The sequence below is a fragment of the Pseudophryne corroboree genome, chromosome 5, assembly GCF_028390025.1.
Source record: "Pseudophryne corroboree isolate aPseCor3 chromosome 5, aPseCor3.hap2, whole genome shotgun sequence".
NCBI lineage: Eukaryota > Metazoa > Chordata > Amphibia > Anura > Myobatrachidae > Pseudophryne > Pseudophryne corroboree.
Window position 1 is genome coordinate 650195861 of NC_086448.1, and position 18086 is coordinate 650213946.

Consider the following 18086-nt stretch of genomic DNA (forward strand, 5'->3'; position numbering starts at 1 on the left):
ACCGGGTTTATCGGGGAACTGCGAGAAGAAAGAGCGTATCAGTCTGGGGGCATGAAGATCACAACTGCGCACCCACGACCGCTCCTCCGGGCCATACCCCTTCCAGTGCACCAAAAATGACAGCCGACCCCGAACCACCTTGGAGTCAAGAATCCTTTCAACAACAAACTCCCTCTGGCCACGTATCAGAAGAGGGGAAGGTCTTCCACTGGAAGAAGGATTGCTAATCGCCCGTTTTAAAAGGGAACAATGAAATGTTTTATTGATACCCAAAGAACGGGGCAGATCTAACTGAAATGCCACCGGATTGATAACCCTGGTGATCTTATAAGGGCCGATGAACCGGGGGCCTAACTTATGAGATGGCTGTCTCAACTTCAAATTCTTGGTAGACAACCAGACGAAGTCTCCTAATTTGAAGCTGCAGGGTCTTTTCCGCTTATCAAAAACCCTTTTGGTCACTAATGACACAGACACAAGGGCTTTCTTCACTTTCCGCCAAATACCTCTAAGGACCGAAACCACAGAGGAACCACCAGGCGTGGAGTCCAGGGGGTCAAAAGAATTGGCCTTAGGATGATGCCCATACACACAAAGGAAGGGAGAGATCCCTGTAGCAGAGTGAGCCGCGTTGTTATAGGCAAACTCCGCCATGGACAGATGAGCAACCCAGTCAGTCTGACACTTGGAGACATAACACCTGAGGAACTGCTCCAAGGACTGGTTCACCCTTTCAGTCTGCCCATTAGACTGCGGATGGTAGCCTGACGACAAGCTGACAGAAATCTGGAGATCGGAACAAAATGCCCTCCAGAATTTGGCCACAAACTGGGATCCGCGGTCAGAGACCACATCAAGTGGCAACCCGTGGAGACGCACAACATGCAGCATAAATAATTCAGACAGGCGTCTGGCCGATGGCAGCCCAACCAGTGGAACGAAGTGCGCCATCTTCGAAAACCTGTCAACGACAACCCAGATGGCTGTCATCCCCGAGGATTTGGGCAAGTCCACCACAAAATCCATTGAAATGTGGGTCCATGGCTTAGATGGGATAGAGAGTGGATGTAATGGGCCAACAGGAACCCCTCTAGGAGTCTTATTTCGGGCACAGATGTCACATGCCCGAACCCACTGATCCACATCCTTAGCCACCGAGGGCCACCACACCGCCCTAGATAGCAACTCCCGAGTTCTGGCAATACCCGGGTGACCTGCCGACTTCTTGGCATGGAATTCCAGGAACACTCGCTGTCTTAACCTAGGAGGCACAAACAAAAGACCTACCGGAAGGTCTGGAGGAGCCTGCTCCTGTGCTCTAAGGACTAATGATAAGAGGTCCTGGGTAATGCCCACTTTAATACATGATGGGGAAACAATGGGCAACGGCTCCTCGGTGGTCTCCTGGATTGGAGCAAAACTCCGCGAGAGCGCATCAGCCTTGATGTTTTTTGACCCAGGGCGATATGTTATCAAAAAATTAAAGCGAGCAAAAAACAAAGCCCATCGTGCCTGCCTGGCATTGAGACGCTTCGCTGACTCTAAATATGCCAGATTCTTATGGTCAGTGAGAATTGAGACCACAAACTTAGCCCCCTCAAGCCAGTGTCTCCACTCCTCGAGTGCATCCTTAATAGCCAACAATTCCCGGTTACCCACGTCATAATTCATCTCGGCAGGCGAAAATTTACGGGAAAAGTAAGCACAGGGATGAAGGCGATTATCAGACACTCCCATCTGAGAAAGCACTGCCCCAATACCCATCTCAGAGGCATCCACCTCCACCACAAAAGGACGCTCTGGATCTGGGTGTCGCAGCACCTTGGCCGAAACAAATGCCCTTTTGAGACGGGCAAAAGCCGCTTTAGCCTCACAAGACCAGTGAGCAACATCCGCCCCTTTCTTAGTGAGTGCCACCAAGGGTGCCACTATAGACGAAAATCCAGCGATAAATCGTCTATAAAAATTCGCAAAGCCCAGGAAACGCTGAAGCGCCTTCAAACTAGTGGGCTGCACCCAATCCAGGACTGCCTGTACCTTGGAACCCTCCATTTGGAAACCTTCTGGGGAGATAATATATCCTAGAAATGCGATTTGCTGAACTTCAAATTCGCACTTCTCCAGCTTCGCCCCAAGCCGGTGGTCTCTGAGTTTCTGGAGGACTAAGCGTACATGCTTCCGATGTTTCTCCAGGGAATGGGAGAAGATTAGGATGTCATCTAAGTATACAACTAAGAATCTATCCAAATATTCCCTGAGCACATCATTCATGAAATCCTGGAAGACTGCCGGGGCATTACAGAGCCCAAAAGGCATCACCAAATATTCATAATGCCCTGAGTGGGTATTAAAGGCAGTCTTCCATTCATCCCCCTCTCTTATTTGGATTAGATTGTACGCACCGCGTAGGTCAATCTTAGAAAAAATGGTGGCAGTACGAAGCTGGTCAAACAAGACCGAAATGAGAGGCAGTGGGTATGAGTTTTTAATCGTGATACGGTTCAATTCCCTGAAGTCGATGCAGGGTCGCAACGAACCGTCCTTTTTACCCACGAAGAAGAACCCCGACCCAACTGGAGACTGTGAAGGTCTGATAAATCCCTTAGCCAAGTTCTCCTGAATGTACTCTGCCATAGCCTGAGTCTCAGGACGTGACAGGGAGTACAACCTGCTCTTGGGAAGCTTAGCATTTGGCAACAAATCAATGGCACAGTCATAGGGGCGATGGGGAGGTAGTACCTCTGCAACTTTTTTGGAGAACACGTCCGCAAAATCTGCATAACACCCTGGCAATCCTGGCAAACTTAGCTGCGAGAGCCTGACTGGAAGGCTCAAGCAACTCCTGAAACAATCAGTACCCCAACTAAGAATCTCCCCAGAGACCCAGTCAAATTGAGGATTATGGGCCCTTAACCAGGGTAACCCCAACACCAATGGGGCAAAAGTACAGACAGTCACATAAAAGGACAATTTTTCAGAGTGTGTGGCTCCAATAAACAAAGAAATCTGGCTAGTGCAAGAGGTAATTTTACCTTGGGATAATGGTTCCCCGTTTAACCCACAAATCTCAATTTCCGATGCCAAGGGTACTAAGAGAACAGAGTGTTTCAGGGCGAATTGGCGGTCCATAAAAACCCCGTCGGCCCCACTGTCCACAAAGGCCTCAGTCTTGACAGTTTGACCGAGGATCTTCAAGGTCACCGGAATGATAAAAGTCTTCTTGGGAAATTCTGACTTCTGGCCTGACAGGATATTTCCCATCACCCTCAGGCCCTGAAGTTTTCCGGCTTTTCTGGGCATGATACTACCACATGACCTTTATTCCCACAGTACAAACACAACCCCTGCTGTCTCCTCCGCGTCTTCTCACGCGAGGAGAGGCGGGTAGCCCCAATCTGCATAGGCTCCTCGGAAAATTCCTCAGAGTCTGAGGTTCCCTTGGGAAGGAAGGAAATCTCAGTCTCCCTTTCAAGCATAAGCTCTCTCAGCCGTCTATCCACCCGGATGGATAACTGCATGAGCTGATCCAAGCTATCAGGCAAGGGATATTGTACCAGTTGGTCCTTTATCTGGTTAGAAAGACCTCTTCGGTACTGGTGTCTCAGGGCTGGGTCATTCCACTGGGTATCATGGGCCAACCTCCGAAACTCCGTACAGTAAACCTCAACTGGCCTTCGCCCTTGCTTAAGGATCGAAATCTGAGCCTCGGCTGAGGCCGTCTTGTCAGGGTCATCATATAACATGCCCAGTGCCGTAAAAAAAGCATCAACACTTTTAAGCGACGGACAGTCAGGCTGCAACCCATATGCCCAGACCTGTGGGTCTCCTTGTAGCAAGGAAATCACTATGCCCACCCGCTGAATCTCCGACCCAGAAGACTGAGGCCTAAGCCGGAAGTATAGCTTGCAGCTCTCCTTGAAACAAAAGAACTGCGAGCGATCTCCAGAAAAACGATCCGGGAGATTTACTTTCGGCTCCTTAACCCCTGCAGGTGCTGCTGCTGCGGGAGCTCCGCCAGCAGCCTGGGAGGTGTGCATTTTAATGGACAAATCATTAAATTGTCGAGTCAGGACCTGCACCTGATCGACCACCTGTTGCAACGTATTTTGAGGGGTATGCTCCATATTCCCACAAAATTTCAACAGGAGTATTAGGCTGCTGAATATGTTATGCACACCAGTGCCTGCAGGAATGTACTGGTGTCTGAACGGATAGGTATGCAAAACAAATGGACTCACAGACAGACTGGGGAATATGACATAACGTACACAGAAGGTGATAGGGTAACAAAATACACACAAAGTGAACAGAGAAGCCCAGAGGCTAAGGAACTGAGTATCTCCCTTGTATTAGAAATGCTCAGATGGGAAAAGCAAGATGTTGTGTTTTAATACGTAGAGAACCCGAAATGCTGTTGCTAAGGGCAACAGCAAAACCCTAAAGGGTTACCAACGGGTGTGGCAGTAAACTCCTTGGTCAGAGATGGAATGATAGACACAAGGAGAGTCTCCACAATCCTAATTCTCACTTGCAGTGCACAGGTTCAGCTTACTGCCACTAAACTGACCCCTGACACCTAGCACAGTGAGACAGGATTAGACAGGCAAGTCTTAGAATACAGCCGCAAACTTGCTAAGTTCACAGAGTAGTAACAGAACCCCAGCAAGCTAAACGACTGACTCCAGTCTTACTGCTAGGTCTGGATTGGCAGAGTGTAATACCAAATCCCCAGGCCTATTTGCAGTAAGCAACAAACAAATACAAAGCTACACAGTACTGGCTAACTTTCAGGAACTGACTAACCAACAAAGATTCAGCAGCATCTGCTTAAAATGAGAAGAGGCCTTATAAAGCAGGTGCTGTCCACGCCCCACTCAGACCTCACAGACTGTGAGCACAAAAACCAGCACCGGATCCCCTGCCGTGCACAGAGCCTATAACCACTGCACAGCAAAAGACCCGAACCGGAGTATCAGCTGCGCTCAGGTTACTCCGCTAGCACTTGTCTCCCGGTTGCCATGACGACGTGGCAGCACAGGGCAGGAGACCCTAACAGTATCAAGCCTTATAGAGAGATACAGCCAGGAAGCTACTTAAAACAATCAAAAAGTTTATGTCATTTTCATAGACAGTGCTAGACAGGGACGTGCAGCCAGGGGAGGCCGGGGAGGCAGTGCCTCCCCTGTCATTTATGATTGAAATAATACACAGAAGATACTTACAGTATGACACATATTCTGTGTCATAAGTATCTTCTTTAGACTTTATATTATTTTAATCATTATTATCTTTCTAAAAACAGTTTTAAAAGGGTTTCGGAGGCACCGCTCTTGGTGCCTCCCGCTGTTAGTGAGAAAGTGCCGGAAGCGGGGGGCGTGGTCAAGCATTGCGCAGAAAAAAACCATTGAAAAAAGCTCTGTAAGCGGCACCTAGTACAAGTGTCGCTTTGACAGGGGCGTGCTTTTAGCCCATATGAAAGCACGCCCCTGTCACTTACTCAGGTTGCTGATTGGTCAGTGGTCGACTCGGGGAGGGGGGCACCAAGGAACATACCCCCCTGTCATCTAGTAAATATGTGGCTGTTCCCATCCGCCCGACCCCCAGTCCATCCTGCAGCCTGTCCCCCTGCACAGTGGCAAACTCGGTAGAGGCAGTGGCGTCGGAACGGGGGGTTAGCAAGAGGGCAGCGTGCTTTCTCCCCCAAATATGACAGAGGTGCCAGTGGGGGAGCGCTTACTTCCAATACCCACAGTGACCTGACATTTAAACAGTCTGCTGCCGCACAGCCGCAGCGTGCTATGCTGTGAGCTGTCCAAGCCAGCTCTTCTTCACTGATGTATTACTGGGAGAAGGCGGGGATGTTCCAGCAGGCTCAGCATGGCCACGCCTCCTCCCAGTAATGCATCAATGAAGAGCCGGTTTTGACAGCGCACAGTATAGCACGCTGCAGACTGTTTAAAGGTCAAGTCACCGCAGGTCAGTGGCGTGCGGTGAGGTCAGTGACTGGTGAGGCACTGCAGTCATAATGTCCCACCGATGCCCGCTACCGCCGCTGTCCCTGCATGCGCTGAAGATACGCGTGCTCCCGGAAAAGAGGTTATGATCTTGCAATGATGGTGTGGCCTCACAGGCACCAAGAACACACACCCACCCACCCACGCACACCAGCAACACCCCCACCCCTCCATGGAAAGCAAAGATACCAAGATCACCCTCACCCACCCCCTCCAGACAGTGCAGGAACTATTATCACTCTCACCAGCAGCACCCCCCCCCCATCCCCTTCCAGACAGTGCAGGCACTATGATCACTCTCACCAGCAGCACCCCCCCATCCCCTTCCAGACAGTGCAGGCACCATTGTCACTCTCACCAGCAGCACCCCCAATCCCCTTCCAGACAGTGCAGGCACTATTATCACTCTCACCAGCAGCACCCCCCCATCCCCTTCCAGACAGTGCAGGCACCATTGTCACTCTCACCGGCAGCACCCCCCCATCCTCTTCCAGACAGTGCAGGCACTATTATCACTCTCACCAGCAGCCCCCCCCCCCCCGCCCTTCCAGACAGTGCAGGCACTAATAACATACCACCCCCCCTCCTCGTCTCTCACCTTCCCGTCTCTCGGCCCCTGCACTTACTTTACTTTACTGCAATAGTAAATACCGGTGCCGCGTCCACCCGCCGCCTGTCCCCGACACATAGAGAGTGAGACTCCTCGCTGTGCCCTGGCCGGGAGCGACATCAGTGACAGCGCCTCCTACTTGCTCCCTCCTGCGAGCGCGTATGACTCTCCAGGATCCCGGCAGCAGCTCTCCCTCCTCTCAGCACACCTGGCTTCTGGCTTTGCCCTGCGCCCCTCACCATGCCCCCGCCTCAGCTCAGCCTCTCGGCTCCCAACTTGCGGGGATCGGCGGCATGCTGGAAGGTAGGGCCGGTGGGGTCAGCGGCATCCGCCGGGGAGAAGCGGCTGCATGGGTAGACGGGTGAAGCAGGCACCGGGAGAGGAGTAGTGGGGAGGGGATGAGCTGGCTCCTGGAGCTTGTAGGCAGGTACTCGGGAGCAGTGTGTTGGTGACAGGGGCGTGCTTTCATATAGGCTGAAAGCACACCCCTGTCAAAGCGGCACTTCTAGTAAGTGCTGCTTTTGCTGCTTTTTTTAATGGGCTTTCACTGCCCAATGCTTGGCCCCGCCCCCAGCTTCCGGTCCTTTAAGGATTTTTAAATAAGGTAAAAATGATTAAAATAAAGTAAAGGCTAAAGCAGATACTTATGACACAGAATATGTGTCATAAGTATCTTCTTTGTATTATTTTAATCATTAATGATGACAGGGGAGGCACTGCCTCCCCTGACTGCACGTCCCTGCCGCAGGTATCGGAAGTAAGCACTCACCCCGCACTGTTGATGGGGACTGGGGAGAGCGCCAAAATGTATGTTTTTCTGCATGCCCCCCAATATCAAAATATTCTGGCACCCCTAGAGGGGGGTGCCGCCGGACCAGGGAAGTGTATGCAGGGACAGTTCCCTGTGCGTGGGGCACAGCCAGAGAGCGTACCTTGAGCCGACTTCCATCTCACTCCCCCTGTGACACCGCCGCCACTGCCCCTCTCTGGCATACTTCGCCAGACTCCCATATGAATGCAGTCCGGCCAGAGGGGGGAGGAGGGGCCACATTCCCCGCTCCTCTCCTCTTCTCTCACTCTTCCTCCAATCCCGGATTCCTGTTCAGGGCTTCAGGCTGCTCTTTGCCACTGGGGATCCGACGTCACAAAGTAGGAGCCACGCTGCAGTTCTAGGCCCAGGTCCAGGTAAGTAAATAGCACTATAAATGTCGTTCACTGACTATCCCCATTACCCTTTACTTCTTTCTGTCACACTCTCACCCACTGCTATTGCTGTTACCCTTTCCCTGGCATCACTCCCTGTCACCCAGTGCTGTCACCCTCTCCCTGGCGTCACTCCCTGTCACCCGCTGCTGTCACCCTCTCCCTGGTGTCACTCCCTGTCACCCGCTGCTGTCACCCTCTCCCTGGCGTCACTCCCTGTCACCCGCTGCTGTCACCCTCTCCCTGGCGTCACTCTTTGTCACCCGCTGCTGTCACCCTCTCCCTGGCGTCACTCCCTGTCACCCGCTGCTGTCACCCTATGCCTGGCGTCACTCCCTGTCACCCGCTGCTGTCACCCTCTCCCTGGCGTCACTCCCTGTCACCAGCTGCTGTCACTCTCTCCCTGACGTCACTCCATCACCCGCTGCTGTCACCCTCTCCCTGGCGTCACACTCTTCCTGTCACTTTCTCGCTGGTGTCACCCTCTCTCTGTCACCCACTGCTATCACCCTCTCCCTGGTGTCACAGTCTTCCTGTCACCTTCTTGCTGGTGTCTCCCTCTCCCTGTCACCCACTGCTGTCACCCTCTCCCTCTCACCCACTGCTGTCATCTTCTACCTGATGTCACCCTCTCCCTATTTTGTTGTCCAGGACTTCCATTAACTTAATAGCGCCGCACCCACAGCGCTATTAAGTTAATGGAAGCCCTGGACAACAAACTTGCATTCATGTCCTCCTCCCACTCCCTCCCCAGTCCCAAACACTAAAATGTATTTTATAAAAATGTACAATATATTAGCCGCCTGCTCATCACAAGTTTTATGAGCAGGCAGGCTGCGGGCATTGGCAGCGACGGTATTGGACTGAGATGCAAATTATTGGTGGGGGGCCTGGACAGTTGATGGCGGGTGATTTTGTAAGCCACTGGCGGGGGTGGTGGCCACTAGTGGCAGGGGTAGCGGGCATCAGGGATGGCGGCGGTAGTTGGCATTGGCTCAGGGGCAGTAGCGGGCATTGGTTCCGCGGTGGTAGGTGTCGTTGGCAGGACTCGGCGGACATTACGGCTGCAGTGCCTCACGAGTCACTGACCTCACCGCACGCCACTGGTGCTAGATAAATGGCAGCTAGAAGAAGATTGGATCAACTTCTATTCTTTATTTCTCACCAAGACATTTCACCCATAGACTGGCTAAACAAGGATGCATTAGAGTTCATATTGTAAATATGTGTGCTCTAATCTAGTAATTGTGCACTATGCATGGAAATGCCCCTCCACCCAATACTATGGGGGAGATGTACAAAGCAGTGATAAAAGTGGAGAAGTGAGCCAGTGGAGAAGTTGCCCATGACAACCAATCAGGATTGTTGTAACATTTATAATTTGCATAATATAAAAGTATACAGAGTAGCTGATTGGTTGACATGGGCAACTTCTCCACTGGCTCACTTCTCAACTTTTATCACTGCTTAGTACATGTCACCCTATGTTTCAGTCTGGGTAACAGCTGACTGGCACACATCAATCATCGAAAGTAAAAATGTTAATTATTTTATGTAACCGCAATTCCCTGAACCATTATATGAAACAAGTCCTATATACTGTAACTTGTGGCTATATAAATAAACCTGTTCTCACTTACTTGACAGTAGAATAATATGCTAAGATATCTGAGATAAGTTTTCATTTTAAAGGTTGAGAATCCCTGTTATCTGTTATCTTAATATTTTCTTGCCATCAATCCCCTTGGGTTCCTTACTATGCTAAGTGAAAATCTGGATATTCCTTGTCTGGTAACAAGTGTCTTTTGTTCTTAAGAAGTCCCGATGATAGTTCATTACCTCATCACACTGCTCATGACTATTACATGGACCCCTGGGGAGCTGGAAGGGTTTGTGAGCATAGTCAGCAGATGAAGAATTTCTATGGCAGAGAATTACACATACTGTGGTGTAGTTATCTGTCTTCCCCAATTATTTGTATTTAATTTAAGGAGTTTAAAAGGACGCAGTTCTACATGCACATGCCTATATAGCACAGGTTCTCAAACTCGGTCCTCAGGACCCCACACGGTGCATGTTTTGCAGGTCTCCTCACAGAATCACAAGTGACATAATAACTCCACCTGTGGACCTTTTAAAATGTGTCTGTGAGTAATTAATACACCTGTGCACCTGCTGGGTTACCTGCAAAACATGCACTGTGTGGGGTCCTGAGGACTGAGTTTGAGAACCACTGCTATATAGGAAAAGGAAGGGGGCTTATGAAAGGTACAATAGAATACCTCCCAACATGACCCTCTCCAGGAGGGACAAAATGCTCTACTTCTGGACTTTTCTATTACTTTATGATTGCCAGCACCTGTTTTGAACAGGTTACTGGATAAGAAAGGTGTTTCAGCACAGCTGATGGCAATCATAAATTAAGAGGGAAGTCCAGGAGCAGAGCATTCTGTCCCTCCTGGAGAGGGTCGTGTTGGGAGGTATGCAATAGACCAGTCCTGGCCAACCTGTGGCTCTCCAGCTGTTGTAAAACTACAAGTCCCATCATGCTTTGCCACAGTTTTGCTATTAGGGAATGCTAAAACTGTGGCAGGGCATGCAGGGATGTGTAGTTTCACAACATCTGGAGAGCCACAGGTTGGCCAGGCCTGCAATAGACTGTCTACAAGAAAAATAATCTGAATATTGCTCTTATTTTTGAATAAAATTTTATTTTCATAAATATTTTAGAATCACACTAAGGGGAGTATTCAATTAGTGTCAGAATTTCTGGCAGAACGGAAAGACAGCACTTTCCGCCGATAATCGGCACTTTTGGACATTTCAGTATTCAAATTAAGTGCCGTTTCTCCGACCTGCCGAAAATTCCGACATGTCAAAAAACACATAGATGAGCGGAATCTCTGCTCATCCATGTGTTTTCGGCGACGCAGCGGTCAAAAACGGGTCCGTTTTCAACCACTCATTTTCTCCCGTAAAAGAGGACGAAAATGAACAGTCGTAATGAGAGGGGAAATGGGCGGAAATGGTCTGCAATGAATACTGAAGTGTCGGATCCTCACTGTCGGAGAGGATCCGACACTAATTGAATACTCCGCTAAACATACCTTTTTACTGCTATTTCTTTCAGCAGTAGGAAATTTACTTTTTTTGTTTTTTGTTTGCTGAGACATACTGTAAAGTGCAGTTGCCACAATTTTATTTTTATTGACTGACGACATTAGTCAATGGGACTAAGCAAACAAGTCATAAGTAAGTTGCCAGTTCTTGCATAAAACACTAAAAGGCCCTTATCCAATTAGCTGCAGTAATTAACTCCCCTGGGGCTATCCAATTAGCCCTGATTCCAGCAGTTATCTGGGATTTTGTTTTGTGTGCCTCAGGCTCGCAAAACAAAATCCCTGATAACCAGCCTTAAGACTCCCATTTTTTAGGAAAACATATAGGCCCAGGAACTTAGGGAAAAAATTATGCCTGAAAAAAATTAGAAATAATTAGATAGCTTGAAAAAAAGTTAGGGTCAGGTTACGGGAAAGGAGGGATTGGGGGTTAGGGGGAGTTTACTTCCCTAATAGGTGTCAGGATCCTGAGCGTCAGGATGCCACTGTCTGTATTTTGACTGTCGGCATCCCAGACGCTGGGATCCCGATACCATCCCATATTTACAGTTCATCCGGAAAGTATTCGCTTCACTTTTTCCACATTTTGTTATGTTACATCCTTATTCCAAAATGGAATAAATTTATTTTTTCCAGGGCCATGGAATTCTCTGCAGGGCCATGTTTACCTACTATTTCATGTATTTTTATTTAATCTGCTTTTATGTTCTGCTATGTGTTTTTATGATGGTGCTTTATAAGTTAACACAATAATAAAAGATAATAAGTACATTGATATGCTTTTGCTTATCACTAGCACAAATGCTTGTTAGAAGCAGGGAGTCATTATTAGCTCTGCAACAACCCCTATGTGTTTAAGACATGTTGAATTCCTTAAAATGCCATCGAAGACTTGGTACTTGCCCTGCAGGTGCAGACTGATTACTGTCATCAATAAAAACATATTTTTGACAAACATATACAAAAACCTGATATTCAGAACACACTGGGGACATTCATAAACCTGGAGCAAAAACTAATGAAATTGCGAGGTACCAATGGACGGATTCAGAGGTGGATGCTAAGCATTATGCTAATGCTGCAGCCTATGGGCAGTATTGAAATGACCACTGGCTGCAGCTCTAATCCACTGTGGTGCACACAAATAACATATAGAAGTCGGAAGATAGTGCCACTGGCCAAAAGCAGGTGAGGGGTAGCGTTGCACGGAGAATTGGGGAGGCGGCTGCACACGAGTGTGTCCCCAGGGGTCAATACACCTTTATATTAGCAAATATTGTATTACCTGTTGTATTACCTGTTACCTGTATTACCTGTTATATTAGCAAATCATGTAGATTAAGGATCAAAACGATGTTGCTACTTGCAAAGCTGCAAACATTACCTGGAATCTAACCCAGAATGTAAAATACTGATCTGATATAGTAAATGAACAAACAACGTTTGCTCATGTTCTGTATAATACAGTGTAAACAGGTTAGTTAAAAAATATGGTAAAAGAGTTACACATGCTTCAGATGTATGCAAGCTGGATTCTGAGCTGGAGCAAGGCAGATAGGCACTGATTCCAAGCTGGCGCAATGCAGATAGTCACTGATTCTGAGCTGGAGCAATGCCGATAGTCACTGATTCTGGGCTGGAGCAATGCCGATAATCACTGATTCTGAGCTGGAGCAAGGCAGATAGTCACTGATTCTGAGCTGGAGCAAGGCAGATAGTCACTGATTCTGAGCTGGAGCAAGGCAGATAGTCACTGATTCTGAGCTGGCGTAATGCAGATAGTCACTGATTCCGAGCTGGCGTAATGCAGATAGTCACTGATTCTGAGCCGGCACAATGCAGATAGTCATTGAGTATGAGCTGGAGCAATGCCGACAGTCACTGATTCTGGGCTGGAGCAATACCAATAGTCACTGATTCCGAGCTGGCGCAATGCCGATAGTCACTGATTCTGAGCTCGAGCAATGCAGATAGTCACTGATTCCGAGCTGGCGCAATGCCGATAGTCACTGATTCTGAGCTGGCGCAATGCCGATAGTCACTGATTCTGAGCTGGAGTAATGCAGATAGTCACTGATTCTGAGCTGGTGCAATGCAGATAGTCACTGATTCTGAGCTGGAGCAAGGCCGATAGTCACTGATTCTGAGCTGGAGCAATGCAGATAGTCACTGATTCTGAGCTGGAGCAATGCAGATAGTCACTGATTCCGAGCTGGCGCATGAAGATAGTCACTGTCACTGATTCTGAGCTGGCGCAATGCAGATAGTCACTGATTCTGAGCTGGTGCAATGCAGATAGTCACTGATTCTGAGCCGGCACAATGCAGATAGTCATTGATTATGAGCTGGAGCAATGCCGACAGTCACTGATTCTGGGCTGAAGCAATACCAATAGTCACTGATTCCGAGCTGGCGCAATGCCAATAGCCACTGATTCTGAGCTGGCGCAATGCCGATATTCACTGATTCTGGGCTAGAGCAATGCCGATAGTCACTGATTCTGAGATGGCGCAATGCCAATAATCACGGATTTTGAACTGGAGCAATGCCGATAGTCACTGATTCCGAGCTGGTGCAATGCCGATAGTCACTGATTCTGAGCTGCTGCAATGCCAATAGTCACTGATTCCGAGCTGGCACAATGCCGATAGTCACTGATTCCGAGCTGGTGCAATGCCGATAGTCACTGATTCTGAGCTGCTGCAATGCCAATAGTCACTGATTCTGAGCTGGCGCAATGCCAATATTCACTGGTGCTGAGCTGGAGCAATGCCAGTCGTCACTGATGCTGAGCTGGTGCAATGCCAATAGTCACTGATTCTGAGCTGGCGCAATGCCAATAATCACTGGTGCTGAGCTGGAGCAATGCCAATCGTCACTGATGCTGAGCTGGCGCAATGTCCATAATCACTGATTTTGAGCTGGCGCAATGCCAGTAGTCACTGATTTTGAGCTGGCGCAATTCCGAAAGCCACTGATTCTGAGCTGGAGCAATGCCGATAATCACTGATTCTGAGCTGGAGCAATGCCGATAATCACTGATTCTGAGCTGGCGCAATGCCTATAGTCATAGATTCTGGGCTGGAGCAATGGCAATAATCACTGATTCTGTGCTGGCGCTATGAATTTAGTCACTGATTCCGAGCTGGCGCAATGCCGATTATCCCTGATTCTGAGTGGGCTCATTGCCAGTCGTCACACAAAGAGTTCATGCGACCTATGCGCAGAGAGTTGCAGGACAGATTGAGACACATGAAGTCTAAAAGGTACTGGAAATGTATTGGGCATTCCTTGGCAGAGACTGACGCACAGAGATGTACCATCTCATGGGCATTTTATACCCCTTAAACATCGCAGATGCCAGGCCCAACACGGTAATTAGAAACGGGTCCTTACCGGGTGGGACCAGGCATTTGACCCTACACGCTGCCATCCCAACCCAGCAATATGCCGGGACGGGTTGCTATCCGCGGACGAGGACTGTGGCGTCATTGGGGTTGACGGCGGCGCTGGAGATGAGCTTATCTCCCTATGTAGTGAACAGGTTACGTCTAAATACAAAGGGGGCAGTACAGTCTTTACACATTCAGGCGCGCTGATGTACACCAGGGAGGGCTTATACTGGTATTGGCACAAAGTCACAGGCGCAACTGCGGAAAGAGACGCATACACGGACCTCGCTGAGTCCAACTCACAATCAGACCCATAAAGAGGAATATAAAAAATTGCACACAGCTGGAATCTGTTAAGGAGTATAACACATTGATTGGATCTATGCAGACTAATTGGAATCGGAACAATAATATAATAACCCATATATCTGATTTATGCACTTATAACAGGGATCTAGTCCAGAATATAATGCATTAATATGATGCATAAAACCACATTAACCACAGGATATGATGAAGAACATGATACGTTGAAAACATTATACAGTAACTGGAAATGGTTAAGCAACATTTGACTTACTTGTGAGTATTTTCCATGTCTTCTTTTCATCATCATAGTACTGAACCAAGTTGCTGGGCAGTCTGTCTGGTCCAGGAGGCAGTCCTCCGACTAATAACAACATCCTCTTGTTGGATCGAATTCTTCACCCGAAACACAAAAGAAGAAAAATGAACCTTGTCATATTTCAAGCATGCTGGTGCCCAGCTGTAATCTGTTTTATTGGGTCTTGCATCTGCCAATAATCATATCACAATTAGTTTCAGGTAAGAAAGTGCTCATAAAACACTGAAAAGCTCTTTCCAGTAAAAAGAAAAATAAGCTCCTCATATGCCATTTGTTTAAAGTTCCTTTCAGAATTGCATTTTTTCTCGTTTTCTCCCTATAAATCATCACTCTTTACAGCTGAGCACTCATGAAATGCCCTGCAGTTGTGATAAGGTTAGACATTAAAGTTACACATCAAAAATCATATTAGTCAGATCGTTATTATAAGTCGTTTTACACCTACAGAACCTTGAAAAATGATAAAGGTTATATTTGGAGACAGGAGACAAAGCTCTGATGACACTCAGATCATACATGTGATTCTAGGGCAATTAGCTGCCGGGACAGACTATACATCTCTGCACGTTCTTTCTCATTATACATTATAGCTGGTGTCTTGACTTCTTACATTATGGTTTTTGATCATCCCCGTACTGGCTCTCCCCCTGTGCACTAGTGGCTAGAACACTGACTGGTGAATGTGTGATGTAGCTGAGAGCCTCCCAGGAGTGCGGCCCTGCCAGTGTTTTCCACTGATCCAGCGGCAGGAACCTGCTCATCTGTGCTAAAGTCACTCTAATTCCATCCTTCTGCTTCATTTTTTTCTTCCATCTTCCCTAAGGGGCAACTACACAACAGTGTGACTACCCACCCACCGAGCGCAGGAATTTCTCTGCGTTTAACCATTTGGTGATCCTCAATATGCCTTCAAGCGCCAATGTTCAGGACTCTGTGGTCATTTAGTGAATATGTTTGCGCTGCTAGGGTCCACATTTGTTGTTACCACTCTATAACTAATCATTTGTGGATGGAGATTAAGATTCCCCCTCGGTTACTGAAGAGGCTACATATCGAGTCACCTTATTGTATCTTACTATTATTCTATTGAGGGCACATACAGTGCCTAGGTTATTTTTATGTTTTGTTTAATTGATTCATTTACTTTTTTGGGGCATACAATAGTCGAACGTTAATCGAAAGGTCGTCCCCGGAAAACAGTGCATTTCTGCAGTGGTGTCGCATAGGGGCACATGTACTAAGCCTTGGAGAGAGATAAAGTGGAGAGAGATAAACTGCCAACCAATCAGTTCCTGGCTGTCATGTTTAAACACAGCCTGTAACATGACAGGTAGTAGCTGATTGGCTGGTACTTTATCTTTCTCCACTTTATCCCTCCCCAAGGCTTAGTATATCTGCCCCTTAATCTACTACAAGTCATCATCATCATCATCAGTGTGTACTGGCATCTGTCCCATCCTAGATACAATAGATATGCAGGCATATACATGCTTCTGTGCTGGTCTACATGGGACACATTTGTGTAACCATGCTTCCTGTGATGCCGCCACCGTACCAGGATGTAGATAAGAACAGGGCATAGCTGTGCCCTCTGCACTAGCCACGCCCTACCAGTGCCCTGGTCATCCGATGTCTCAGCGGCTCTAAACACGCCATGACTGAACTTTGCCTATGTTAGAAGAACGCCCCTTCACACCCACCTGCCGCCTCTCCGGCCATAAGTGTGGATGAAATCATCCCCCATTTATCTCTGCAGTATCATAGTTGCTTATATTATGAGCATGCGCAGTACGAATTCATGTACAGTGCATCCGGAAAGTATTCACATCGCTTCACTTTTTCCACATTTTGTTATGTTACAGCCTTATTCCAAACTGGAATAAATAAAAAAATGTCCTCAAAATTCTACACACAATACCCCATAATGACAACGTGAAAAAAAAAAAAAGTTTTTTTTATAGATATTTTTGCAAATTTATTAAAAATAAAAAACTAAGAAATCAGATGTACATAAGTATTCACAGCCTTTGCCAAAACTGAGCTCAGGTGCATCCTGTTTCCACTGATCATGCTTCAGATGTTCCTACATCTTAATTAGAGTCCACCTGTGGTAATTCAGTTCATTGGACATGATTTAGAAAGGCACACACCTGTCTATATAAGGTCCCACACTTGACAGTGCATGTCTGAGCACAAACCAAGCATGAAGTCAAAGGAATTGTCTGTAGACCTCCGAGACAGGATTGTCTTGAGGCACAAATCTGGGGAAGGGTACAGAAAAATATCTGCTGCTTTGAAGGTCTCAATGAGCACAGTGGCCTCCATCATCTGTAAATGGAAAGAGTTTGGAACCACCAGGACTCTTCCTAGAGCTGGCTGGCCATCTAAACTGAGTGATCGGGGAGAAGCGCCCTAGTCAGGGAGGTGACCATGAACCCGATGGTCACTCTGTCAGAGCTACAGCATTCCTCTACTGAGAGTGGAGAATCTTCCAGAAGGACAACCATCTCCTGCAGCAATGCACCAATCAGGCCTGTATTGTAGAGTGGCCAGACGGAGACCACTCCTTAGTAAAAATCACATGGCAGTCTGCCCAGAGTTTGCCAAAATGCACCTGAAGGATTCTCAGACCGTGAGAAACAAAATTCTCAGTTCTGATGAGACAAAGATGAACTCTTTGGCGTGAATTCCAGGTGTCATGTTTGGAGGAAACCAGGCACCGCTCATCACCAGGCCAATACCATCCCTACTGTGAAGCATGGTGGTGGCAGCATCATACTTTGGGGATGATTTTCAGCGGCAGGAACTGGGAGACTAGTCAGGATAGAGGGAAAGATGAATGCAGCAATGTACAGAGACATCCTGGATGAAAACCTGCTCCAGAGCGTTCTTGGCCTCAGACTGGGGCGATGGTTCATCTTTCAGCAGGACAACAACCCTAAACACACAGCCAAGATATCAAAGGAGTGGCTTCAGGACAACTCTGTGAATGTCCTTGAGTGGCTCAGCCAGAGCCCAGACTTGAATCCAATTGAACATCTCTGGAGAGATCTGAAAATGGCTGTGCACCGACACTTCCGATCCAACCTGATGGAGCTTGAGAGGTGCTGCAAAGAGGAATGG

General features: G+C 47.9%; 1 protein-coding gene across 1 annotated transcript in view; it reads right to left on the reverse strand.

Moving 5' to 3' along the window:
* The window catches only part of KLHL14 (kelch like family member 14), a 113779-nt gene that overhangs the window by 72183 nt on the left and 23510 nt on the right, over positions 1-18086 (reverse strand). The window contains exon 3 of the mRNA XM_063923666.1: positions 14919-15040. Within this exon, the coding sequence (XP_063779736.1) occupies positions 14919-15040 (122 nt within the window). The remainder of the gene's footprint in view (positions 1-14918; positions 15041-18086) is intronic.